This window comes from Larimichthys crocea, unplaced genomic scaffold (assembly GCF_000972845.2).
Source record: "Larimichthys crocea isolate SSNF unplaced genomic scaffold, L_crocea_2.0 scaffold148, whole genome shotgun sequence".
Lineage (NCBI taxonomy): Eukaryota > Metazoa > Chordata > Actinopteri > Sciaenidae > Larimichthys > Larimichthys crocea.
The window spans coordinates 1,066,275-1,090,356 of NW_020852030.1; the positions used below are offsets into that span (position 1 = coordinate 1,066,275).

The 24,082-nt window shown below is 45.5% G+C and overlaps 2 protein-coding genes and 5 non-coding genes across 7 annotated transcripts in view; 1 reads left to right on the forward strand and 6 right to left on the reverse strand.

The window, feature by feature from the left end:
- LOC113744744 (macrophage mannose receptor 1-like) overlaps window positions 1–24,082 on the forward strand; it is a 320,504-nt gene that overhangs the window by 165,011 nt on the left and 131,411 nt on the right. The window lies entirely within an intron of this gene.
- itpr3 (inositol 1,4,5-trisphosphate receptor, type 3) overlaps window positions 6,424–24,082 on the reverse strand; it is a 46,978-nt gene continuing 29,319 nt past the window's right edge. Inside the window, 40 exon segments of the mRNA XM_027275651.1 lie at window positions 6,424–7,430; window positions 8,109–8,270; window positions 8,344–8,504; window positions 8,587–8,752; window positions 8,840–8,958; window positions 9,072–9,167; window positions 9,508–9,697; window positions 9,781–9,945; window positions 10,034–10,209; window positions 10,351–10,470; window positions 10,578–10,770; window positions 11,037–11,147; window positions 11,246–11,329; window positions 11,457–11,558; window positions 11,665–11,760; window positions 11,861–11,971; window positions 12,061–12,261; window positions 12,364–12,503; window positions 12,506–12,791; window positions 12,879–13,051; window positions 13,157–13,247; window positions 13,381–13,489; window positions 13,579–13,727; window positions 13,808–13,989; window positions 14,091–14,211; window positions 14,286–14,411; window positions 14,536–14,797; window positions 14,875–14,990; window positions 15,074–15,274; window positions 15,375–15,497; window positions 15,598–15,717; window positions 17,302–17,373; window positions 19,305–19,472; window positions 21,221–21,386; window positions 21,473–21,527; window positions 21,690–21,713; window positions 21,885–22,005; window positions 22,130–22,338; window positions 22,437–22,581; window positions 22,671–22,815. Of these exon segments, the coding sequence (XP_027131452.1) occupies window positions 7,314–7,430; window positions 8,109–8,270; window positions 8,344–8,504; window positions 8,587–8,752; window positions 8,840–8,958; window positions 9,072–9,167; window positions 9,508–9,697; window positions 9,781–9,945; window positions 10,034–10,209; window positions 10,351–10,470; window positions 10,578–10,770; window positions 11,037–11,147; window positions 11,246–11,329; window positions 11,457–11,558; window positions 11,665–11,760; window positions 11,861–11,971; window positions 12,061–12,261; window positions 12,364–12,503; window positions 12,506–12,791; window positions 12,879–13,051; window positions 13,157–13,247; window positions 13,381–13,489; window positions 13,579–13,727; window positions 13,808–13,989; window positions 14,091–14,211; window positions 14,286–14,411; window positions 14,536–14,797; window positions 14,875–14,990; window positions 15,074–15,274; window positions 15,375–15,497; window positions 15,598–15,717; window positions 17,302–17,373; window positions 19,305–19,472; window positions 21,221–21,386; window positions 21,473–21,527; window positions 21,690–21,713; window positions 21,885–22,005; window positions 22,130–22,338; window positions 22,437–22,581; window positions 22,671–22,815 (5,674 nt within the window). The 3' untranslated portion in view covers window positions 6,424–7,313.
- On the reverse strand, window positions 20,155–20,227 carry trnak-uuu (transfer RNA lysine (anticodon UUU)). The gene has a single exon. It is a non-coding gene; the product is annotated as a tRNA-Lys (tRNA).
- trnak-uuu (transfer RNA lysine (anticodon UUU)) lies at window positions 20,915–20,987 on the reverse strand. Its single transcript has one exon. It is a non-coding gene; the product is annotated as a tRNA-Lys (tRNA).
- On the reverse strand, window positions 23,079–23,151 carry trnak-uuu (transfer RNA lysine (anticodon UUU)). Its single transcript has one exon. It is a non-coding gene; the product is annotated as a tRNA-Lys (tRNA).
- Window positions 23,376–23,448, reverse strand: trnak-uuu (transfer RNA lysine (anticodon UUU)). Its single transcript has one exon. It is a non-coding gene; the product is annotated as a tRNA-Lys (tRNA).
- Window positions 23,732–23,804, reverse strand: trnak-uuu (transfer RNA lysine (anticodon UUU)). The gene has a single exon. It is a non-coding gene; the product is annotated as a tRNA-Lys (tRNA).

Genomic DNA, 24,082 nt, shown 5'->3' on the forward strand with positions numbered 1-24,082 from the left:
TGGCGTCTCTGTTGTTCAGCTAAAATAAGTTTATAGCATCGGCCCATTGTTCTGTATGTGTGAGTGTGTGTGTGTGTGTGTGTGTGAGTGTGTGAGTGTGTGAGTATGTTTGTGTGTGTGAGAGTGTGAGTGTGTGTGTGTGTGTGTGTGTGAGTGTGTGTGTGTGTGTGTGTGTGAGTGTGTGTATGTGAGTGTGTGTGTGTGTGTGTGTGAGTGTGTGTGTGTGTGTGTGTGTGTGTGTGTGTGTGTGTGTGTGTGTGTGTGAGTGTGTGTGTGTGTGAGTGTGTGTGCATGTGTGAGTGTGTGTGTGAGTGTGTGTGTGAGTGTGTGTGTGTGTGTGTGTGTGTGTGAGTGTGTGTGTGTGTATGTGTGAGTGTGTGTATGTGTGTGTGTGAGAGTGAGAGTGTATGTGTGCATGTGTGAGTGTGTGTATGTGTGTGTGTGAGAGTGTATGTGTGCATGTGTGTGTGTGTGCATGTGTGAGTGTGTGTATGTGAGTGTGTGTGTGAGTATGTGTATGTGTGTGTGTGTGAGTGTGTGCGGTCTGTAGAGGGTTTACACAGTATTATATCAGTATTAACACTGCACGAGTGCTGTGTGTGTGTGTGTGTGAGTGTGTGTACATTCATGTATTATGAATCTCTTGAATTGTTCACGTGTTCACGCGGCCTCCTCCTCTGTGTTTACGGGCCGGCTCAGGTCGGTTCTCTTCATGTACCTGCAGAACGTGGGACCTGAGTCCAGGAAACAGTTTTTTATTAATAGAGGAATCAGCGTGAAGATTATCAGCTGCTGAAAGTCTGCACACGACTTTACAACTGCTACCATCAAAGTAACCTCCATCACACACAAGGTTAGAGTCTGGGTCACGTTACAGAGTGTGTTATGAGTGCGACCCGTCTCGACCCATTAGGACTTCTCTCTGGTTCCTGTTGACAGCTCGTAGTCTCAGCTCTGTGACCTGACCCACAGATCCAGATTAAAGTGGTTCAGATACTGATGCTGCTCAAATGTAGAACTGAGAGATTCCAGGGAAAGTGATGGACCATCAGCTACATGTTTGTTCTCCACAGAACCGGTCTCACAGTCACACAGCAGCAACTATTTCACTGATTCTGGTGAAACTGGATCATATTTTATGGAGGAAATGTTTTCTGGTTTTCCCTCTGATGTCCTCCGGCTGCTCCGCCTCAACTCTCTGTGATTTACAGAGTTTATGATGGACAGTGAAGTAAACTGCTGACAGCTGTAGCTGCTGTTAGCTCATGTTAGCTCAGTCTGTTAGCTGCTGTTAGCTCATGTTAGCTCAGTCTGTTAGCTGCTGTTAGCTCAGTTCGTCAGCTAACGAACTGAGTGTTTGTACCAACAGGCGTTATGGACTACCAGGAAGAAGAAGAGGAGGTAACCAGGCTCAGCAGCTTCTATGGACATGATGGCAGAGGAGAAGAGAGTGAAGAGGACGCTGACGGAGGAAGCTAAGAAGAGAAAAGGAGAGAGTGAGCGAGCAAGAAGCCGCCGGACAAGAGTAAATGTGGGACTGACTTTTAGTGGTTGGTGAGAGCTTGGTGAACATCTGGACATGGTTTCCACTGATATGCTATGCTAAGCTAAGCTAAGCTAAAATCAAAACAGTATCTTGTACTCTTTGTAAATGTACCTCGTTACCTCGTTACCTCGTTACCTCCTTACCTCCTTACCTTGGTTACCTTGGTTACCTTGCAGTTCTGGAGCATGAGTCAGTGGTCCGGTGTTACAGTGTGTTTATGTGTGTGTATTATTATGTGTGTGTATTATTATGTGTGTGTATTATTATGTGTGTGTATTATTATGTGTGTGAGTCAGTGTTTAAGCTTCACACAAAGTTACTGTGGATTAGAGAAAATCAACGGAGAGACAACTGGAGGAAGAGAGAGAGGGATGACGGAGAGATGCAGAAAGAGTAAAACAAACAGAGAAACTCAATTAGTCAGCAGAGATCTGCTTTCCTTCCCAGAGGAAGTCAGATCTCTCCGGGAAACGAGCAAACCGGCCTCGGAGCTGGTTTGTCCTGCGGAGAGCGAGACAGCTGATGGATGGAGGGGTGGAGGGATGGAGAGGAGAGAGACAGCTGGGAGGGATGGAGGGGTGGAGGGCTGGAGGGAGGATGGAGGGGTGGAGGATGGAGGGGTGGAGGGGTGGAAAGGAGAGAGACAGCTGGGAGGGATGGAGGGATGGAGGATGGATGGAGGGATGGAGGATGGATGGATAGATGGAGGGCTTACAGAGAAATGTGCGGCGCTATCAGCAGCAAGTCAGTGAGTGAAACTTTATTTATAAAACACCTCCGAACACGGAGAGGTCGCGGACAGGATGGACTTTATTTTAATAATCAATAGAACGAGCACAGCTCGTCATCAGAGCTCATCCTGAACATCTTTAATAGAAGACTCAAAGTCTCCATCTGCAGACTTTAAAATAGATTTAATAACCGTGCACGCTGAAATACGACGTCTCCGTGACCGCGTGTGGCGCCTCAAAATCATAAATTTATGAAAAAAACCTAAATAAATATAAATAAATATAAATAAAATACATTTTTACGTAACTTCACTGTTTTTTTAACTGTAAATTAACAACCAAACTGTTTTATATATATATATCATGCCAATAATAAAAGATTTGAGTCATTTATTGAAGAACACCAAATGTAGATTCATCCGCCACTGAAAATAGTCCCCAACAAGTTCAGCATCTGCATCATTTAGGAGATTAAATTTAAAATGTGGAACTAAGAGCTGATTAATATTCATGTTATATTATTTAATATTTATGTTTCTTCTCGTTGGCTGAAGTGTTTGATCGTGGAGTCTGTCGTGTCTCGTCGGCTTTAACAGGAACGCTCAAACATGAAGGACGTGTCGCTGCGTCTTAAAGCTGCGGGACGCCGCGCGGTAACACGAGTCCGTCCTCACTCTGTGGATGAAGCAATAAAAACTGAAGCTGGGCGACATGCCTGAACAAAAGAAAAACAAGCGCACCCTGAAACCTGCGCCCGGCGACAGCTGATGGCGGGTCAGAGGTCGCTGCTCTGTCGGCGTGTAACTCGTCAGCTGAGTCAACTTTCTATTATTAAAGAGTAAGAATAGCAGCTCGGCCCCGTTTTAATCCCACTCAGCTTTTGTTTCACTTTAACTGCACACAGATTTATGAAATATCACAACACGCCGCTCCCTGAGGCGACACGTAATGAAACACGGCGTTTGTCAAAGCCTCGTTCATCACCGTCACTCACTGATGGAGGATTACGGCGGGAAACAGGGAGGGAAAGGCATGATGGGAGATTAAGACAGTCCGGCTCTATTGTCCATCGTGTCCATATATGAGACACTGTACAGAGTGACATCACCGGTCACATGATCAGACATGTGTCACAGCTCCTGAATGCTAAGCTAACATGTATCTGTGAAGGAAACACAAACTGCAGTCCCTCTAACGTCCACCTGAGGCTGGCTCCAGAAGTGAGTCAGTCTCCATAAAGCTCCATCCACAATGTCCAACTTCACAGCAGAAATAAACATGTTTTAAGCCTGGTACAAAAAACAGTTTTGGTCTCTGTAGCTAATTTCCCCGTTCATGACAACTGTACTGAGGGTGAATTTATATACAACTCACCTGTTCACATTATATTAAGGCTTAAAGTTATGCAGGATTAAGAGCGGGGACGCTTTGACTGACAGGTAAATCTGTGACTGACTTTTTTTCCCATGTCCTCTTCGCTCTCTTCTCCTCTGCCGTTACGTCCTTCCTGCTGGTCCAAAACTCCTCTGGTACAAACACTGACACTCCCCCAGAGCTCCCAGTCTGGGCAGCCCGGCTAACAAACTGAGCTAACATGAGCTAACAGCAGCTAACAAACTGAGCTAACATGAGCTAACAGCAGCTAACAAACTGAGCTAACAGCAGCTAACAAACTGAGCTAACATGAGCTAACAGACTGAGCTAACAGCAGCTAACAAACTGAGCTAACAAACTGAGCTAACAGCAGCTAAAAAACTGAGCTAACAGCAGCTACAAACTGAGCTAACAAACTGAGCTAACAGCAGCTAACAGACTGAGCTAACAGCAGCTAACAGACTGAGCTAACAGCAGCTAACAGACTGAGCTAACAGCAGCTAACAAACTGTGTTAACAGCAGCTAACAAACTGAGCTAACAGCAGCTAACAAACTGAGCTAATAGCAGCTACAAACTGAGCTAATAGCAGCTACAAACTGAGCTAACATGAGCTAACAGCAGCTAACAGACTGAGCTAACAAACTGAGCTAACAGCAGCTACCAGAGAACAAACACGTCGTTAGCATTAGCACATGTCGTTAGCATTAGCACAGGTTTATACTTGGTGTTTCTGTATGTCGCAGTTCTTCTGCCCTCTAGTGGCTGAACAGAGACACAGCCTGTAATACACAGTGATGCTCTCACATGTTTTTCATGTTGTTCAGTGTCGTTTCCTCTGAGGTGAACAGTGTAAAAGATGTTCAACACTGCGTCCTGACAGAAGCACACACACACACACACACACACACACACACACACAAACACACACACACACACACCTCTGAAGTTGAATGAGCGAGCAGCTGCTGCAGCCTTCGAGCCAACAGCTGGAGCTGCATGCCACCGAGGCTCCACGGCAAAGCTCCAAAATCCTTTGGAAAGCTCCACACACACACACACACACACACACACACACACACACATATAAAACACACACTGTAGGTAGCACAGACCATGAGATCACCTGTTCTAATGGAAACCAGTGAATCCATAGGTCAGACATAAACATTCCATTAGATCACACAGAGACGGGATGAGCTGAGAACAATAAACACTATTTATAGAGCCACACACACTGTGCTGTGTGTAGATGTGTGTGTACAGTGTATCCATTGAAAACAAAGGCGTGGCTGGAATGTTTGGACTGACCACAGATTGATGCTGATTTATTATTTGATGCTTGATTCATCTTCAGCTGATGGACGACATTAAAGCCCATGAAACAAAAGATTCCATCCACTTACAGACATGAAATCACTTCCAGCAAAACAAATAACTAACGATTATTGTCACGATCAGTTCATCTGTCCGTCATTAAAGTGACGAGGTGAAACCTGAAAACAGTCAGATGAAACATATAATGCAGCACATGAAGTGTTACTACGACCTGTTCTACAAAATGACCAGCACTGTGACATAAGTCACATAAAGTTTGTCAGTTAATTCATATTAAAACTGTGTATTTCAAATGGATGAAATGAAGTTTCAAATAAAATAATGAATCATGTTTATCAGACAAACTTTGTTCTTCAGATTCATCTTCTAAATTTATTTCTAAAATTATTATTGAGCCTGTAACTGTGAACGTCGTCATGACGATTTAACTTCAATGATGACATCATCACTAAACCTCAGCGAATCACTGCGCAGCGTCTCGAGCCGAATAAGAAGCGAGAACACACACCTTTATTCTTCATAGTTTATTTTTCTAAAGATGCTCTTCATCACTCCTCCTCCTCCTCCTCACTGTGTACCCGTCTGTTCTGACAGAAACAAACCTTTTAACGTTATTTAAGCGTTCACTAACGTTACTAAAATCCAGTGTGTGTACTGAGGCAAGATACAGTGTTAGAAAACAAGCAGGAGCTGCTCTCTGCTTAAATACATCACTAATAATAATAATAATAATAATAATAATAATAATATCATTTAAATGACTTAAAGATTTACAATTTAAAAAACAAACAGCTGTGTTGAACTGACTTTACATTCAAACAGACAGATGACTGAATATTTCATTCTGCTGCAGCTCACTGAATATTTACATTTCTTAAATGAGTTCCTGTCTGATTAATCTGAGCACGCAAACACAAGCACACGATTTAACACTGAGCAGAACCAGGAGGTCCGTGATCCATCCAGCACTGATGCACAGATAATATTTCAACTGTAACTTTGAGTCTTTGGGCCAATAATGCAGATTTATGGGAAATTATTGTGTTAAAATATAAACTGTGTAAATAAATGTAGAGTGTGTGTGAGTGAGAGCTTGAGGTTGCCGAGCAACCAGGGTCAGCTGCAGGTCAGAGCAATTAACTGCAGCTGTGCTCTGTCTGTGTGTGAGTGACTGCTGAGAGACACAGAAAATCTCTAAATGAAGCCCCTCCAACTAGTGGACACTAATGCCAAACGGTAGGTGGTATCAAAAAGCCCAAATGACCGTGAGCATCCTCATCTTGTCGACCATGTGAATGCTGAATTTCAGTGTGTGAAGTTAAAAAATGTGACCTGGGGAGAGAGAGAAAGAACAGGTGCCCCGTGCTCCTTTGGGAAATTTCTCCTCTCCAGTTTACATGGGAGTAGATGGGGCTGTCGGTGGGTGATCCTGGAGCATCAGTGCGTCTCCCGCCAAAACTATAAGTCTGACAGCTTCAGCAGTGATATCGCTGCGTAGCCCACGAATTTTCCTACGTTTCTATGTAGGAATTATTTCTGTAGAGTGACATTTGTGGCCATGAGAGCCGTTTGCGAATGTATTTTTAGACAAATGTTTCTCTCCCTCTCCACTCTAGCTCTGGCACATTCTACCAATACACACCCATTGTAAACTTTGTCGTGGTTTTTGGTGATTTTTGGGGAAAGCGTTTGGTGAAACTCTGAGAAAAGTCTCAGCACATCATTCCTGACCGAGCCGGTCGATTTGATACATTTTTTGTTTATGTGACCAAAACTGAGGGAGGAGCGTGCTGAACTTCCTGCAGGATGTCAGAATAATCAGTATGAACAGTGGGCACGCTCAGTTCATCATCTGTTCTGTGGATCCGGTTCTGATGGACTAGGGACCAGAATCTGGACCATAATGGTCCAAACTCGGCCTGTGATCTGTCAGTCTGTCCGCTGCTAACATTAGCTTCTACTAAAGGCGTTGACTAGCACTGAAAGCTAATGTTAGCATAACATAAAATGTTGTTACTGTTTTATCTCTAATGTCGAATATTTGTCATTTTCAGCTCAGACGCAAACACACACACAGGCACACACACACACACACACACACACACACACACACACACACACACAGGTCTTTGTGCTTAACAGCAAATATTAAGATGAACCAAAGTAAACTTAGCTCAGGCGCTATCGTGTCTCTTATTTGTATGCAGTAATGTTGCTAACAAGCATTTCTTGTGTTTTTAGTGACACTTGATGTTTCCTGTTCTAGTGTTTTTAAAGACTACATTTCCCATCAGTCATCTGGTCCACAGACTGTGAACGGTCTCTTCATGTTTTGTAGATCTGGTGGTTTCCTCCTGCGGCGGACGGAGGCAGCGCGGCGGACGCTCCGGCCTGGACGTCAGCAAAGCCCATCCTCTGCCTCCTCTTCCTCTGCTCCGTCATCTACACACACACACACACACACACACACACACACACACACACACAGTTCGGTCTTTACTTATAATACACACTGTGTGTGTGTTTGTCTAAAACACTCTGAGCTGAAACATCTTCACCACAAACAAACCAAAACAGAATCTTTGAGTTTGATCCAACAAACGTCACCATGGAAACATCGATTAACCAGTTACTGCAGAAATAATGATCAGCATTATAATATTATAATTATTATCATCTGTATCAGTTATTGTATTATTCATCAGTTCACTTCACAACAACATGCAGAATCCAAAACTACACGGGCACACCTCTGTCACCATGTCGCTTCAGTTCAAACCCCACAGGAACGTTTCAGGAACGTTTCAGGAACGTTTCAGGAACGTTTCAGGAGCGTTTATTTTCCTCCAGACTTTGTTAAATATGTAAATATGCCACACAGTTAAATTGTTTTTACGCTCCGAAGTTTGCACGGGGTGTTTTATTTTGAAAATCGACCAGACTCTTGTGACACTCGGCTCTGTTACTGCTGATAAATTCACATTTTTGTAGTTTTGGAGTTGGTCAAAATAAATCAGACTTCCTCTTTGATGCTGCTCAGAGACACTCTGATTCTTTCTGGTTAGCGTTATGCTGGCTTTAGTGTGTGTCTGTGTGTGTGTGTGTGTGTGTGTGTGTTACCTGCTCCTTCAGCTCTGTCAGCTGATTGGTCAGCGTCATCACCACCTTCATCGTCGATCCCAGTTTGTCCTGTAGGATCCTCATCTCGTTCTGCTCCCCGTCGCCGTCGGTCACCACCAGAGACATCGCCTGCATCCGTGGAAACCAGTCCAGGTTGTTGTTCTGAGACAGACGAAGAAGAAGTTCACGTGTTGCGTTCGTGACCTCGGATCACGGCGTGTGTGTTTGTGTTTACCTTGATCATGTGAGCGACGTAGCTCTCTGGCCCGGTGTAGTCCGTCTTGTTCTTCTCACGCACCAGAACGATGAAGTACAGGTAGTTCCAGATGTTGTGCTCCAGTTTGATGTGCTCTTCGAAGGACACCGTCTTATTGTCGAACTTGTCTCTCTCCAGACCTGAAACACAAAGCCTCCTCATTAATATTCATCATCCTGACACGCACCTGCTGCTCTCTCATTGGTCGGTGGTTGTACCCACCGCAGATGAAACACGTGGTCTTCAGGATCTCCTCCTTCTTCTGCTTCTCGCTCCTCAGGTCGGCAAACGTGTCGATGATGACGCCGAAGATCAGGTTGAGGACGATGATGATGACGATGAAGTAAAACAACAGATCGTACACGACCCGGGCCGGAAACAACGGCTCCTGAACAAAGTATTTCAAATGTACATGAGCAAAGGTAAAAGTACTTCAAGTACTTCAAGTACTGCTGATGGACAGAGTGTTCTTTACATTCTTGGATGGTTTGCGGAGAACGTCTCCGACTCCTCCTCCGTTCCTCAGGCCGTGATTCATCACGGTGACGATGCACATCAGCAGAGTGTCGCACGCTCGCTCTGTTTCAGGCTCCTCTGAAAACACACACACACACACACACACACACACACACACACCATGTGGTCACTGCTGTAGTCATGATATGAAGTGTTTACACTGACTGTCTGTCTCTGTCTGTCTGTCTGACCTTCCACTTCAGTGGTGCTGGTCTCGGCGGTGCAGCTGACTCCGTCTGAAGAACACGACTTCATGAAGTCCTGCAGAGCTTCACTCTGCTGAGGAGCTGAACATCACAGCACAGAACGATCAACGTCTAACGCGACATGTCAACACGTTTAATCAACACGTAGTGAAACAATGAAGCAGACACACAGACGACAGACTCAGATATTTCGTTATGGGTATAAAATCACTCCTTTTGGCCTTCAGCTGATGATTCAGTCACCGTAGCTTTTACTGTGGAGTCTGATTCAAGACTCGACTCTGAACTCAGCTGCTTTTATTTTACTGACAGCGTACAGCGGCAGCTTTCAGAAACCTGAGGAACGAAGTGAGTTCAGGCCCCTGTGCTGGTTTAACAATCAAACCTCTAACGTGTTCGGGAATCAGACGCGTGACGTTACCTGCAGCGATCCGGGCCAGCGGGTCGACCTCCATGATGAAGTCCTCCTTCAGGCAGAGGAAGCCGACGATGGAGAAGAGGTAGACGAGGATGAGAGCGAGCAGCGCCGTCAGCAGGATGGAGCGACCGTTCCGGGTGACGCTCTTTATCACGTTGAACAGAGTCTCCTCACGATAGATCAGGTCGAACAGCTGCAGACAGACAGGTGGACAGACAGACAGGTAAGACAGGAGACAGACGAGGACCTTCAATCTGTCTCCTGTCTGCTGTTTACCAGGATGCTGTAGAAGAGCTCGTGGACGAACAGGCCCAGCGTGGAGGTCAGGACGTACGCCAGGTGGTAGATGAACTCCACATCCATCACCATGGCTTTGTAGCCCATAATAAACGTCCCGTTGTTCCCCACGAAGCTCACCACAAACACCACCTTATTGATCAGCTGGAGGGGAACAGGAAGCACACGGGTCAGCCGGCGGGTGGAGCTGCGTGACGTTTGTGTGGCTGATGGGTAATGTAGTGTTACGTACGTTGAGCGAGCCCAGCAGGATGAGCGTGTTGCCGATGCCGAGGTGGTAGATGGAGCGCAGGATGAGAGCGAGCGTCAGAGGCTGGAGGCCGTAACGCTGAGACAACAGGGACAGCACGGACAGACCAATCAGGATCCAGAACAGCATCAACAGGAGCGAGTCATCGATGGCGCCGACTGGAAGACGGGAAGAGACGAGACGACGGGGAGAGACACAAAGTTACTTTTTTATTCTCAGGACGACAGAAAACAGAAGTATAAGTTACAGTAGAAGTACTCATGGCTCTTACAGGAGTACTAGAAGTATTACAGTAATACCTTGTCCTGAGTCGTAGGGGTAGAAGAAGGCGATGATGAGGTTGATGAAGACGGCGAGGTTGAAGGAGATGGTTCCCCACAGAGACATCCGCTTGGAGAACCAGTACAGCACCGGCATGCCTGCAGGACGCCGAGTACAAGTACTGTGTTACAAGTACAAGTACTGTTCACTGAAAGTACCGTGTGTGTGTGTGTGTGTGTGTGTGTGTGTGTGTGTGTGCGCTCACTCCTCAGCTTCTTCTGCCACTCCATCTCTCCGTGCAGGAAGGAGGTCTGCTCAAAGAAGTGCGTGACCTTCGACCCCTGCTCGTCCTGCTCCGTGGTGTTGAACACTCGGAACTTCGACTCCTCCGTCAGAAACTCACAGATGGGATGAACCGGGAACACGATCTGCTCCATGATGCGGTCCTCACGGACAATCTGCAAGACCCACAGAGTCAGGTGTGACGCTAACGTCACCTGAACTGAGCCGGGACCAGGTCCAGGACCAGGTCCAGGTCCAGGTGGAGCCAGCGTTCAGGAGGTGTGGTCAAACTGTTACAATCACGTACACGCAACATTACTGACATCACAACAGGAGAGCATGATGGGTCCAGCCTGGTTAGCAGCAGTAGTAACAGCAGTATTAGTAGTATTAGTTGTATTAGTAGTATTAGTTGTATTTGTAGTATTTGTAGTATTTGTACCTCTATCTGTGAGGTCAGCTGGTCGTAGTACTCCAGCGGATCTTGTTCCACGACAGCAGCTGGAGCTGAAGACTTCAACATCTGGGACAGAGGACGATTGTTCAGGTTCAACTGCAAGAGAAACACAGAAGGTTAGCGAGTACTGTGAGTACTACTGCAGTAATACTGCAACAACACTGTGACTGAGGAGAAGATGGACAGATGTTTACCATGGAGGAGATCCCCTCCTCGCCCTCTTTGCTGTTCTTTGGCGGTTTCAGGAGGTTCTGCAGGAGTTTGTTGTGTCGGGCGAGCTGCAGACAGACAGACAGACAGACAGACAGACAGACAGACAGACAGCATCAGAGTGAGACCTCCTGTCAGCAAATAGCGGATCACAGAGGGATCCAGGCAGCCAATGAGGAGCTTGCGTTTGGTCACCTGCTGAGCCAGGATGTAGATGTTGTGTCCGACCTCACGAGGAGAAATCTCCAAACCCTCACACTCCGTGTCCTGATGGTACGCCTTCTTTATCACCTCCACCTGCACACACACACACACACACACACACACACACACACACACATTATATTCTAACGGATCATTGATGACATCATCACGCGTCCTGCTGAACAGGCTCGGCTCTGACCAGCTCTCGTGGTCGGAGGTTGAACAGGATCCTCTCTGCGTTCTCGTTGTCATGACGACTCTCCATCAGAGCCAACAGCAGCTTGGAGGCGTTGTCCTGGCAACCGGGAAATAAAAAAAAAACAGTCAGACAACCAGGTGTGACCCCCGACAGGTGGAGTTATAGACCCACATGGACCACGACAGGCGGCGTTCACCTTCAGCTCCAGCACCATCTCCATCCGGTACCGGCACAGAGGACTGATGTCGTTCAGGATCAGAGCCGTGATGATGTCGATGCCGTTAGACTCATGGGTCACTATACATGTCTGCAACACACACACACACACTGACGATGAGGCCACCTGTGTCTGTGAGCACCGGTTCTGGTTCTGGCTCTAAGTCAGACTCGGTCTACCTGGTTCTCCTGACATGGACCCTGGCAGTACTCGGTGAGCGTCTCCAGGGTCTGGGTGATCAGGTGGACGTTTGATTCGTTGATGTAGAGGCCCAGCAGGCCCAGCCCTCCGGTGGTGCTTCCACACATGATGTCCAGGAACTGAAGCGTCTCACACACGAGGTTGTAGTTGGTCTTGTTGTTCTGATTACGCAGGAAGTTCTGCAGACACACGGTGAACGTACAGTCAGGTGATCTGTCCCGACTCAGTTTGTGTTAATTCAACGTTGTATACACGTTGTATTGTAGTTAGCAGACACAAACCTGGAGGTCCTGGTTGTGGTTCTCACAGAGCAGCTGCAGGAACCTCAGGATGGGCTTCATGATGGTGACGGCCGGTCCCATCTCCATCTCCACCTCCTTCTGCTCTGCCGCCAGCTGTGCCGGCATGCCGCTGTTCACCAGGGCGATGGACTGACCCTGGAACGGGTTCCCGCCTGTACCAGGAAGGGCTGATGTTGTAGAGCAACGTTTACAAAATAACAAGTGTTCATCTCTTCACGGACAAACTTGTAACTGAACTAAGTCTCACCGCCGTCCAGCTCCTTCTCGTTGGCCTTGTGCGTCATCTCTCCAACGTTCACCGAGACCGTAGCTTTGATGTCCATCTGGGCTTCTTTCATCCGGTCATGGAGAACCTTGAAGAACTTCTCGGACTTGTTGTCGCCCATCATCAGTTTGTAGAAGGAGTTCTGCAGGAGAACGACACGGTGTATCAGGCTGACACTGTACTTCAAATATGCTGAGGGTCACTAAGCTTCTAGAGGTGAGCGTGTCACCTGTATCTCAGTGTTTCCTCCCTCCAGCAGAGAGATGGCCAGCAGGATGCTCTCCAGGAAGATCTTGTCGTTCTTGGTGCTCATCACCAGATCAGTGAACAGCTTCGTTCCTCCTTCTCGGTCCAGACGACACTGAATCGCCGCCACTGCCGCCCAGTCTCGCTCCTGCTCACCTGAAACACACAAAAAACACTTGATTTAAAAAATAAGAATGAAAATCGTTGATTTATCTTTAGTCGTTTGTTGTTGTCAGTTAAAATCAGGATGAAGCAGCGAACCTGCAGCTCCGAGCTCGAGGTCGTTCTTCAGGTTGTTCTTCTTGTTCGGAAACAAGTAGTTCTGCAGCAAAACCTTCCGCAAGGAGATCCCCTAAAAAACAAGAGACAACAGAAAGTCCAGGTTTGAGACAGTCTGCGGGGACGTCTCAGAGACTACGTCCAGGTTTTAGACAGTCTGCGGGGACGTCACGGAGACTACGTCCAGGTTTTAGTGTTTCACTGACCTTTTCATCAAAGTCCAGCTGCCTGATCAGCATCTTCTGCAGAGTCGTCAGGACTTTGATGCACAGCTTCTCCTCTGAAGACATCAGAGCCTTCGTGTGTTGAATCAGCCTGCACACAAACACACACACATTATTCCCATCATGCCTCTGTTCTGTCAGCGTGTCTGGAGATTCTGGACTCGAAGAACCTGAACCTACTTGGAGATGAATCCTCCGGACTCGCAGCGCTGTCGGGCGTCCGTTCCCTCCAGAAACAGCAGCTCCGGCTGATGGAGGACATCCACCAACACCGAGAGCTCGGCGTTCACCAGCGGCATCAGGCGCTCCTCCAGAGTGTTGATGATGTCCTGAGGACAGAACCTGTTAGGTCGTGTCCTCGGGTGGTTTTCACTCTTCTACCTGTATTTTTGTGTAAAGCTTTGTGTACCTGCAGTTTCTCGATGATGTTCTTGTAGTCCCAGGGGTTGCTGGGAGCAATGGGTCTGGTGGACCGGGACGAGGACTTGTAGTTCGGGTTAGACCGGGACAGAGAGTTGAGAGCAGAAGTGGACAACATGGAGCTGATCTGAGCCTCCAGGTCCAGAGGAATCGAGATGGAACGACTCTTCGCTGAAGAAAGAGACAGAAACAGTTGACAATAAATATCCACGACAAGTCCCTGAGTAAAACACAACTCCACCTCCTGTTTCATGAGACTTTCATAACTTCACCTGTCATGGCGAGGGTCTTGATGCAGGTCTCCACCTGTCCTCGGTGCTGCTGCTGCAGCCAGGGACAGTCCAGCAGTCTGACGGAGGACTGAAGCAGCTGAGTCACGATGGTGTAATGAGTCTGAGAGAACACAGACAAGTTCAGACTTTAAGGAGTGTGTGTGTGTGTGTGTGTGTGTGCGTCATGGTCCTGACCTGCAGAGAGGTGCTGTTCTCAGAGAACGGGGAGCTGAAGAAGGCGTGGATGGTGTCGAAGACCACGTTGATGATGTATTTCTCCAGGATGGGATCAGAGAGACGCTTCTCTCGTTTGTTACAAACCTGCAGAAGAAAAAAACAGAATGAAATGTGTGTGTAGGTAAACACACACACACACACACACACACACACACACACACACACACACACACTTCATCAAACATTGAATAATAACTGTAATTCTCACCCTGGCCATGTCGACTGTGAAGTCTTCAAACAGCTTCCAGATGTGATTGGACGTGTAGATCTCCTTCATCTCCACCTCCGTGTCCACGTAACAGTGATTCACAAAGTTCACGTAGGCCACCTTCACCTCGGTGATGCAGTCCTCGTGCGTCACCACTCGGACGACGTCCTCCAGCGGCAGCAGCGACGTACATTTGATCTCGGTGTAAACGTTCTTCCCCTCGGCGCAGGCGGCTAACAGCTCCACCAGAGAGATGTGATACCTGCAGGGACGACGCGTGAGTGTTTCCACCTGTATGACGTAAGAGGGCGTGCTGCTGTTCTCTGTTTCCATGGTTACCTGAGTGGGCTGTTCTCGCTGACCCCCTCCCTGCTCTCCGTCATTAACTCCAGCATGACGTTGAAGGAGGCTTTGTCGTTGTAGAAGACGACGACGTCCTCGCCTGCGTTCGTTAACTGAAGACAGAGAAGACGATCAGCATCGACACAAACAAACTGAATCACGGATGCGTCTCGTTCTCGCCGTCGTCCCCGTTTACCTCGGTCATGATCATGTCCTGACACTTCTTCACGTACTTCCCCTCAGCCTTGATGATGGTGTGGAGGAAGTTGAGGTACTGGACGTGGCGGCCGTGCGTGGCCAGGCAGTGGATGAAGTGCTGCAGGACGCTCTCGGAGATCTCACTGCACAGCTGGTAGTTGTTACTGAAGATGTGCTGCACGGTCTCGGCCTCCAGCAGCTGCAGACGGACGAGCAAAGATCAAAAACAGAAACAGAAACATGCAGAAACATCTTCAGTCTTCAATCTTTGCTCTGTCAGCCTAACAAAAGCAGTGTACCCCGGGGTTGAGGAACAGACTGAGGTTCTTGTGCAGCAGAGCTTGGTTCTCCTGGTTCCCCATACAGAACTTCTGGAGGAACAGATGAGTGTACTTGATGATCTCATGCATCTTCACATCGTTCTGCACACAGAGAGATGAAGGAGTTCAAATTTATTTAGAGGAATCTGCCAACGAACCAGACATCCAGATGTTCTTGACCTGATCCAGTGAGCGGTCTCACCTTGTCATAGGACACCTGCAGCAGGTCCAGCATGACTTTATGAGCTCCCATGTTCTTCAACAACCTCTGCTGCTTCTTCCAAACTCCGCTGCTGCACATCTTATTCAACCTCTCCAGGATCTACAGAGGCGAGCGAGGGAAGGAGGAGGACAGAGGTTAGAGGAGAAAGCGTCAAACGAAGAGAAGGAAATCATTTTTCTGATCAATCCGTTCGTCAAAATACAAACACGGATCGTCCATCAAGAAAAGTACCGACTGGCTAACATGAGCAAACTCTTCTTAAATTAACAGCGTGTAACTTTTCTGTACTGTAGCTATCGTTAGCTCAGTTTGTTAGCCGGGCTGCCCGGACTGTGAGCGCAGAGGAAGAAGAAGAAGAAGAAGAAGAGGTTCACAGGCCCGAGCGCGACGGGGGAGTGAGTGAAACAGCTGGATTTCAACCAGTAGAGGGAGGCTGCTGCATATTTATAGAGCGATATGTAGAAATCAAATACTTATTAATAAACTGTCTGACCTGAACCAAACAAACACTGCTAAATACACACACACACACACACACACACATTGGTTTATTGATTTTTTTCTGAAAAAGTGGTTTGAGGGTTATTTGCATTTTATTTACACAGAAAACTCTTTTATAACACAAAAATATCAAATATCCAATTCTTCAATCAGTCTTCATTATTTGTTTAAATCTCTTCACTGACTGCTCCAGACGTTACTTACTGTGTAGAGAAACATGCCTGTAGTTACCTGGAGGACAGGCATCAGTGTCTTCATAAGAATAACTTGAAATAAAATAATTATTGTTACTTGTGGGGTTCCCCATGGCTCTGTGTTAGGCCCATTATTGTTGTTTTTTAAACATAGGGTTCACAGATATTTTATTCACAGATGATATAAGGAAAGAAAAGACTGGAGCGCCCAGGCTGGAATCGAACCCATGCCACTGCAACAGGAGCCACCAGGGGGCACCACCTTTTGAGTAATTTAATAAACAAATGCAAAATCTTTGATCATTCAAATGGATCGGGAGAAATACTGAGAGTTTTGTTTGCTGTGACTTCTGATGTCATCTGGGTTATGTTTTCCCGTCTCTGGTTTCACTGAATGTTCAGTTTAAACACTGTAACGTACCTTTGAGGGGACGCCCAGTGTCTAATGATGAACCAACCACATGACTGAACAAATGGTGATTCTGTACCATCAAACGATTTCATGCTTCCAAGATCTCAAAGTTAAACGACGGGATGAAAATCATTTCTGAGTGAGTTTGAGTTTGTGTGATTGAGAAAAGACTCAAAGGATCATTCGGGCACGTAGTGACAACAAATGACCGATCAGATGACTCAAAAGGCAAACAATCGTTCTGATTGGATGAACTTTGTATGTGAGTATTGAAGAGAAAAATATTCAAATTTGAACCTTTCCTTTAATTTTCTTCTTTATTTGTGATGTTTGGCAGATGCTGTCATCCAGAGAGAGGATCAGGAAAATAAATCAGCAGACGTAATTACTCCGAGCAGTGAAAGACACCGTGAGACAAAGACAAGAGCGTCACATCAACAATACAACATCACAGCCCCGCCCACATTTAGTGATTGACAGGTGATTTCTGGGAAGCGGAGTGCAGATACACCACGAAGAAGATGGAGACAAAAACCAATGACCTCCTGATGGAAACGGATGGACGAGTGTTCTCACCTCTTTGACTCTCTGGTAGTTCTCGTTGCCCCCCAGTTTCTCCTTCTTGGGCGTCGCTTCCTCTGTTGCCGCCTGCAGGATGCAGAGGGTAAGACAGCATATGCAGTTCTCTCTGGTAATGTTGCTACACTATACACACTTCATCACAAATCAAACTATTACATTGATACAGTGTATGTGTTATGATCACGAACACATATACGTGATCCATCAGGGACCCTTCACTACGTCAACACAGAGTTATTTGACCTTCATCATTTGAACTCAATGTATCTGAGGCCATTTTAAATGTAAATATGAAAACAGGGCTTCCTGTAATTCTTCCTGCCTTCCTCCTTGTGGTGGCAGTGTCCAGTTTTTCATACTTTCTGATGTCCGGAAAATAGAGAATGGATCCAAACTACTACTACTACTAATGTTTACAACACGTCTGCATATGAATGCAGGTTTCTTCAACAAGCTAAATAAAGAAGATAGCTGATTGGTTCCAAGTTTCAATGTGTCAAACTCTTGGTCCCTTGCAGATATCTTAGATATATTCATAAAGATATTGCCCACAATGTGAAGACTTCTTGGGCTTCACTGGTTTCATGACACAGCAAATACTGTGGTTTGTAGCCTTGTCTTAATTTTTTAATCTTTCATTTCAAGAATTTGATGAGACCTCTAAATCCCCGTGTTCGCTGATTCGAATAGGTGTTAGAAAACCTCAACATCAAGCTGTGAAGGCTTGGTAGGCAGGATTAACAGTGGGAACAAACAGCTAGCTACTCAGTGATATCCATGTAAAATAGCCACAGAAAAATGACCCAAAAAGTGTCAAGAAGTGTGTGTGAAATACTGACAGGTTACCGCTAAACTGCCAACTGGCTCATTGCTTCTTTGTTTGTTGTTTTAATAGTTTGATTGTAGTGTAAGTGTGTATAAGATGTCTGACAGTGATAAACTGGTGTTATAAAGACATTTTGGAGCATCAGGTCTTTAATTCACAGTAGAAAGAAACAATAAACAAAGAGAGCGAGAGGTGTGACATGCAACACAAGTGCTAAGCCAAATGAACCCAGGACCATGAGGCACCAGCAAGCCCCACACCAACATTAATTAAGTTCAAAAATCAGGACGCAAAGGTTCAAAAATATGTTTTTTTTTGTTTAGTTTCAGTAATACTCGGGTTATTAATAAATATTAAGACAAACGTTCTTGTGCTGCTTTAGTTGACTTTGCGTTTGTTAATTCGTTAGTGGTTAAACAAAGTTAGTTCTTATGCAGTTATTTACAGCAGCTTGGAATGTCCCTGAGCCACCAAGACATGAAGATCGCACCTATTAGTTCTGAAAAAGAATGGAAGTCGTTGGTAGTTAAACAACAATCGTGAAGTAACATTGACCTTCCTGTACGACGTCTCTAAATCTAAAGCTCTACGCTGACGATGCTGCTCTTTCCAACACTTCATATTTTTTCTTCAGCTTCTTCAAAAACGTTTTATTCTGTGTCCAATTCTTTAAAAAGTGGAAACAGATATGACCAATTCAAATCAGGAACATAAACATTTCCATGTCCAGATTTTGGTAAATGAACATCCATAAATTAGACAATCGTCCTAAAACATCATCAGGCAAACATGATGTATAGAAGAAACACATATGAGATATACATCATCTGAAAGCTGGAACTAGATTAATTAGAGATGCACTTGACTGTTTCCAGTCATAAATCTGACATAAATGTAAATAAATAAACATATTAATAAATAATTATATATAATGTTATTTTGCTGCCTTCATGACAAACTTGCACGATGTGGCTAAAAGGATAAATTTATATCCTAAATGTCGACTTGACACCTTGACGAAGTCTGTTTGTGTTGGTTTATAATACAGGATGTTTTAGTCCACGAGTTCCTGAACTTGTTCTGACCATTTCTTGGAGTTTTACATCTCCACATGAAACTGTTATTATACATTTTCAATGCTTAATATGAACATAATCACGTTTCTCCTCACCTCTCCTTTCTCCTTCTTGTCTTTCTTGTCTTTCTTCCCGTCCCCTCCACCTGAGTTCTTCTTCTCCACCCACAGTTCAGATTTCTCCACCAATGTGCGGAGTCGATCCAGATCCGCCTTGATCAGCTTGTAGTTCTCTACATCCTGAGCCGAGATCAGCAACTGGACCTGCAGATCGACAGAGAAAGCATTGGAGGATTAACGTGAGTGTGACTGCTAACAGTGGGTTTGATTCAGATTCGATGGATGTAGATCAAATGTTATCAAAGTCATAAAGCCCCAAAATCAGCTGATATTAGGACAAATTATTATAAACACCAAATCTACTTTGCTTCTTTTCTTACTCAAATATTACAATAAAAATCAGAACCAGGATTCATAAGAACCAGACTCAAGATGCAGAATGAGAAAGACAAACTTCAAATGAGAACTGAAATTTGTTCCTCCTTAAATTTTCTGTTGACTTTACTTAATCTTGGCATAAATAGCCACCTGTAGGGTTTACAATGTGAATCTGAATGAACAGGAGCTTCTCAGAATAAAAGGCTGATGCTGTATCGACTGAGCTATCGAGGCTCAGTAGAGTCTGAAGAGAAGATCTGTCTATGTCCAAAGTCATTATTATGATGCTACTATTTGATTTAGACGACATATGAACTGACAGTGTGACAGTTTGATCAGTCCTGATCAATATCACAGAACAAGAATACCAATTTCTGGAAAAGCCAGAAGAAGTTTAACTCTAGACCTTATCTGTGTTTCTTCATCTATGAGTCCTCACTAAAGCCCAAGATCACCAGTTTTCTTTTGCTCGCTGAAAGTCATCGTTCAGATTTCACAATAAAGGCTCCGCCTGAACAGGGACTTGAACCCTGGACACTCAGATTAAAAGTCTGATGCTCTAGCAACTGAGCTATCCAGGCTTCAGGATAAGATCCTCAGACAAAGAACAATGAAGGATGTGGGTGTTTTAAACGACCTTATTTGCTTGTTTCAGGGAAGTCTGCACGTACTGAGGCCTGTATTTACTATTGGCCATAAGCAGACCTCTGTGAGCGAGAACTACCCAATGTATGTTCACAGTAACACCCACAGTGAACTTGTGGACAGTGCACGAGGTTCTACCCTGATTTGCATGCAGGCTGGGAAAACTAGGATGGATTCAACAGGCCAAGAGATGCAAATACGTGGTTAGGTGTAACCGGAGCCTTGCAGACTTGAAAAGTCGTGAACTTAGCACAGATTGACACAGGTGTTTTTTTTGTGTTGCGGACTGCCGGTGCAGAAACGTACGATCATCCACTGAAACAAATTGAAAGAACTCCATTTTTACCGTGGCGCCTGATCCTGTGTAAACCTTCACTTACATGTTTGCCAGGAATTCTGCAAGTACTGAAGCTCATGCACAGTCTTACTAATGGACACAAGCAGACTTCCATGAATAATGATAACAAAGATCAGACACAATAAACAACTCCAACAAGTCCAGGAGACGTTTGGAGAATTGGATAAACTATGGCAAGGAGTTACAGAACAACACCCGAGGCCTCTACTTGTGGTATTAAGCAGACCTTTGTGGGTAATGACAACTCTACCCACAATAAAGATCTCGCCTAAACAGGGACTTGAACCCTGGACCCTCAGATTAAAAGTCTGATGCTCTACCGACTGAGCTATCCAGGCTTCGGGGGAAGCATGGCTCAGACAGACGGTGTGAACGATCTAAATAATGGAGGGTGTGGGTGTCTTATAAATGACTTCCTTGATCAAAGTGAATTGATTTCTGATTATTTAATCAATGAACACTAACAATCTCCCCAAAGGTTTACATTTATTAATAAAGTCTGGCCAGTTGCCCAGAAGATAAAGGACCAGAAGACAGGAGGAATCATGGTTAATTTTGTGTGTGTGTGTACCTGTTTGAAGGTGTGCAGCACTTCCTGTCTCTGGCTGAAGTGTCTGAAAAGCAGCTGCAGGGCTCCAGACACCAGAGGAGGGTAGTCGTGCATGGTGAGGTGGGTCAGCACCCGCAGGAACATCCGACCGCCTTCCTCGTCCACCTCTAAGATACTGTTACCCTTACTGTACACACAAACACGCCAGGTATATAAATGAATGAAACCGTATCAACAAACATCTACAGATGCACCATGTACGCGATGACATACCCGACTCCAAACATGGCCTCGGCCTGCTCTCCGATGTGCTGCAGGTTGATGGTGGCTGAGGAGGGACAAAGACGCGGAGGCGTTTGGTTGGAGGTCATTTACGTGTGCACATTCATCACGTTAAAAGTTTGTTAACGAACATTAAATGGAAAGAACGCGTGGGGTAAACGCTGCCTCTCCATTTGTCAAGTTAACACTTGACTTTTCCAGGTTCTACCTGTTTCCATGTCGACTGGGACGTCTGGGAGCATTGGGGGAAGTAACAACACACCTTTACCAAACTCAGGTGTTATCTGATCGATTAAAGACTTACACACACTAAAAAGGGGGAAGAATGACTGAATTCAGCAGCTGATTGTACGTTTTTATAGCATAAAGACTGAAGGCGTGTGTTTCCATTAACTGTGTGTACCTGCGTGCTCCATGCTCGTGGTGGCGTCAGCATCGGCCATTGGATAAACGTCCACAAACTCCTTCTTAAACACAGACAGCAGGAAGGAGAGGCGGTAGTCGAGACGAACGTTTAGGATGAACTGATAAAGAGCAGAGTAAAAAGAAGATCCATGTTTATACAGACAGCTTCAGATTAAACACTCAGTGGGAACTTTATTAGGCAAACCTCGTAATAATCAGTTTTTGTTGACATTGTCCGTTTACCTGTAGTATCTCCAGTATCTTCAGCTTGGTGTCCATCACTGTCAGGTCCATCTTCTCGATACTATCTTTGCCACCTCTCTGTCCTTCAAGTCCCGGCACCAGCCCCGGTCCTCTGGCTCCTGCACCTCCAAATAAAGAAGGCTTTCTGTTGAGGACCATGGTGGACATCATCTGACCCATCCCGTGTATGGAGCGCTTCACGTTCTTCCCTGCAAACACAAAACAAACCGGGCTTTAAGAGTCATCAACACAGTTTAACGTCGTAGTAAAAGAGAACTGTATTAGTTATGTGAACATGTGAGTGTACCTGCTGCGTCATCGTGGTGTAACACCCCGCCATAGGCAGGATTGGGTCTACAGTCGATGATGCCTAACAGAGTTCTGGTGAGTCTGAGCAGCTCAATGAAACTGTAGAAACCAAAGTAGATCAAATGTCGGGCCAGACTCACCACCTGGAGAAAGGAGAGAAAAGGGAAGTGGTCACAGAAGAAAGGGAACACTGAAGGATGGACAACGAGGAGGTGGAAGAGCAGGTACAGACTTCGTATGTGAGTTTGTTTTTCTCCTCATTGTGGAACGGCATCTCGTCGTTCAGGACGTTGTTGAGATACTCCTCCATGAACGCCATTGTGTTGGAGAAACGGTTCTTCTTGTTGTCTCTGCTGTCGTCCATGTTGGAGTCATAACTAAGGATGACACACATGAGAACAAACTAACTAAAAAGTGAAGAACGCTGACAGTTCTGCAAAGTTCTATAAACACAAAAGAATTAGACTGATGAGCTGAATAATCATAATGTATTATCCCAGGACTGCAAGATTTAAGCGTCATTAGAGACACAAACATGTGGTTAAGTGTCCATAAGACCTCACAGACTTCAGAAGTTAAGCAGAAATTTCCTGAGAAGTCTGCAAGTGATAATGACAATTAGTATTACACACAACAAACTCGCCTGAACAGGGACTTGAACCCTAGACCCTCAGATTAAAAGTCTGATGCTCTACCGACTGAGCTAACCAGGCTTCAGGAAGTGAGCCCTCTAGAGGACATGAAGGGCCTAGATCCAGATCTCAATTATATGCCGATGGGTGAGTGGAAAATATATTTTGGAAGAAGTCCAGGAGACTTTTGGAGAGTTGGATAAACTATGCCAAGGAATAACAGAACAACACCTAAGGCCTTTACTAGTGGTATCAAGCAGACCTTCGTGGGTAATGACAGCAAGCTCTACCCACAATAAACATCTCGCCTGAACAGGGACTTGAACCCTGGACCCTCAGATTAAAAGTCTGATGCTCTACCGACTGAGCTATCCAGGCTTCAAGAACGTTGCCTTCTGGAGGACATCATGAGCCCAGATCTGAACCTTGTAGGAGAGTCACAACTGATTTGCATGCAAGCTAAAAAATACAAGACAGGTTGCAATCGGATTCGTGATCTGGTCAACAAACACACGAAGACCAAGATTCTTCAGATTCTTCCCTGTTGCCAGGAGTACAGAAGGACTGAGGTTTGTGCAATTGCACAATTGTACTGGTGGCCATAAACAGACCTTGATGAGCAGTCATAGCAAGCACGACCCACTTTCCACAATAAACAACTCGCCTGAACAGGGACTTGAACCCTGGACCCTCAGATTAAAAGTCTGATGCTCTACCGACTGAGCTATCCAGGCTTCAGGGAAGAGAATCTCAGGAGGACAACATCAGCATAAACCTCATAGGAGAGTCAACACTGGTGTGCAAACTGGAAAAAACCAACTGTTGCAGTCAGATTTGTGATCTGGTCAACAGACACACAAAGACCAAGAACCTTTAGACCAATCTTGCAAAGGAGCCATTAAAGTCAAGGTCGTTAAGTGTGAATGGGGCCTTTAGAGACTTGTGAACCTGATTTGCATATTCTTGGGAAATCTGCAGATGCTGAGGCCTGAACCTGGATTCACAGGTTTGC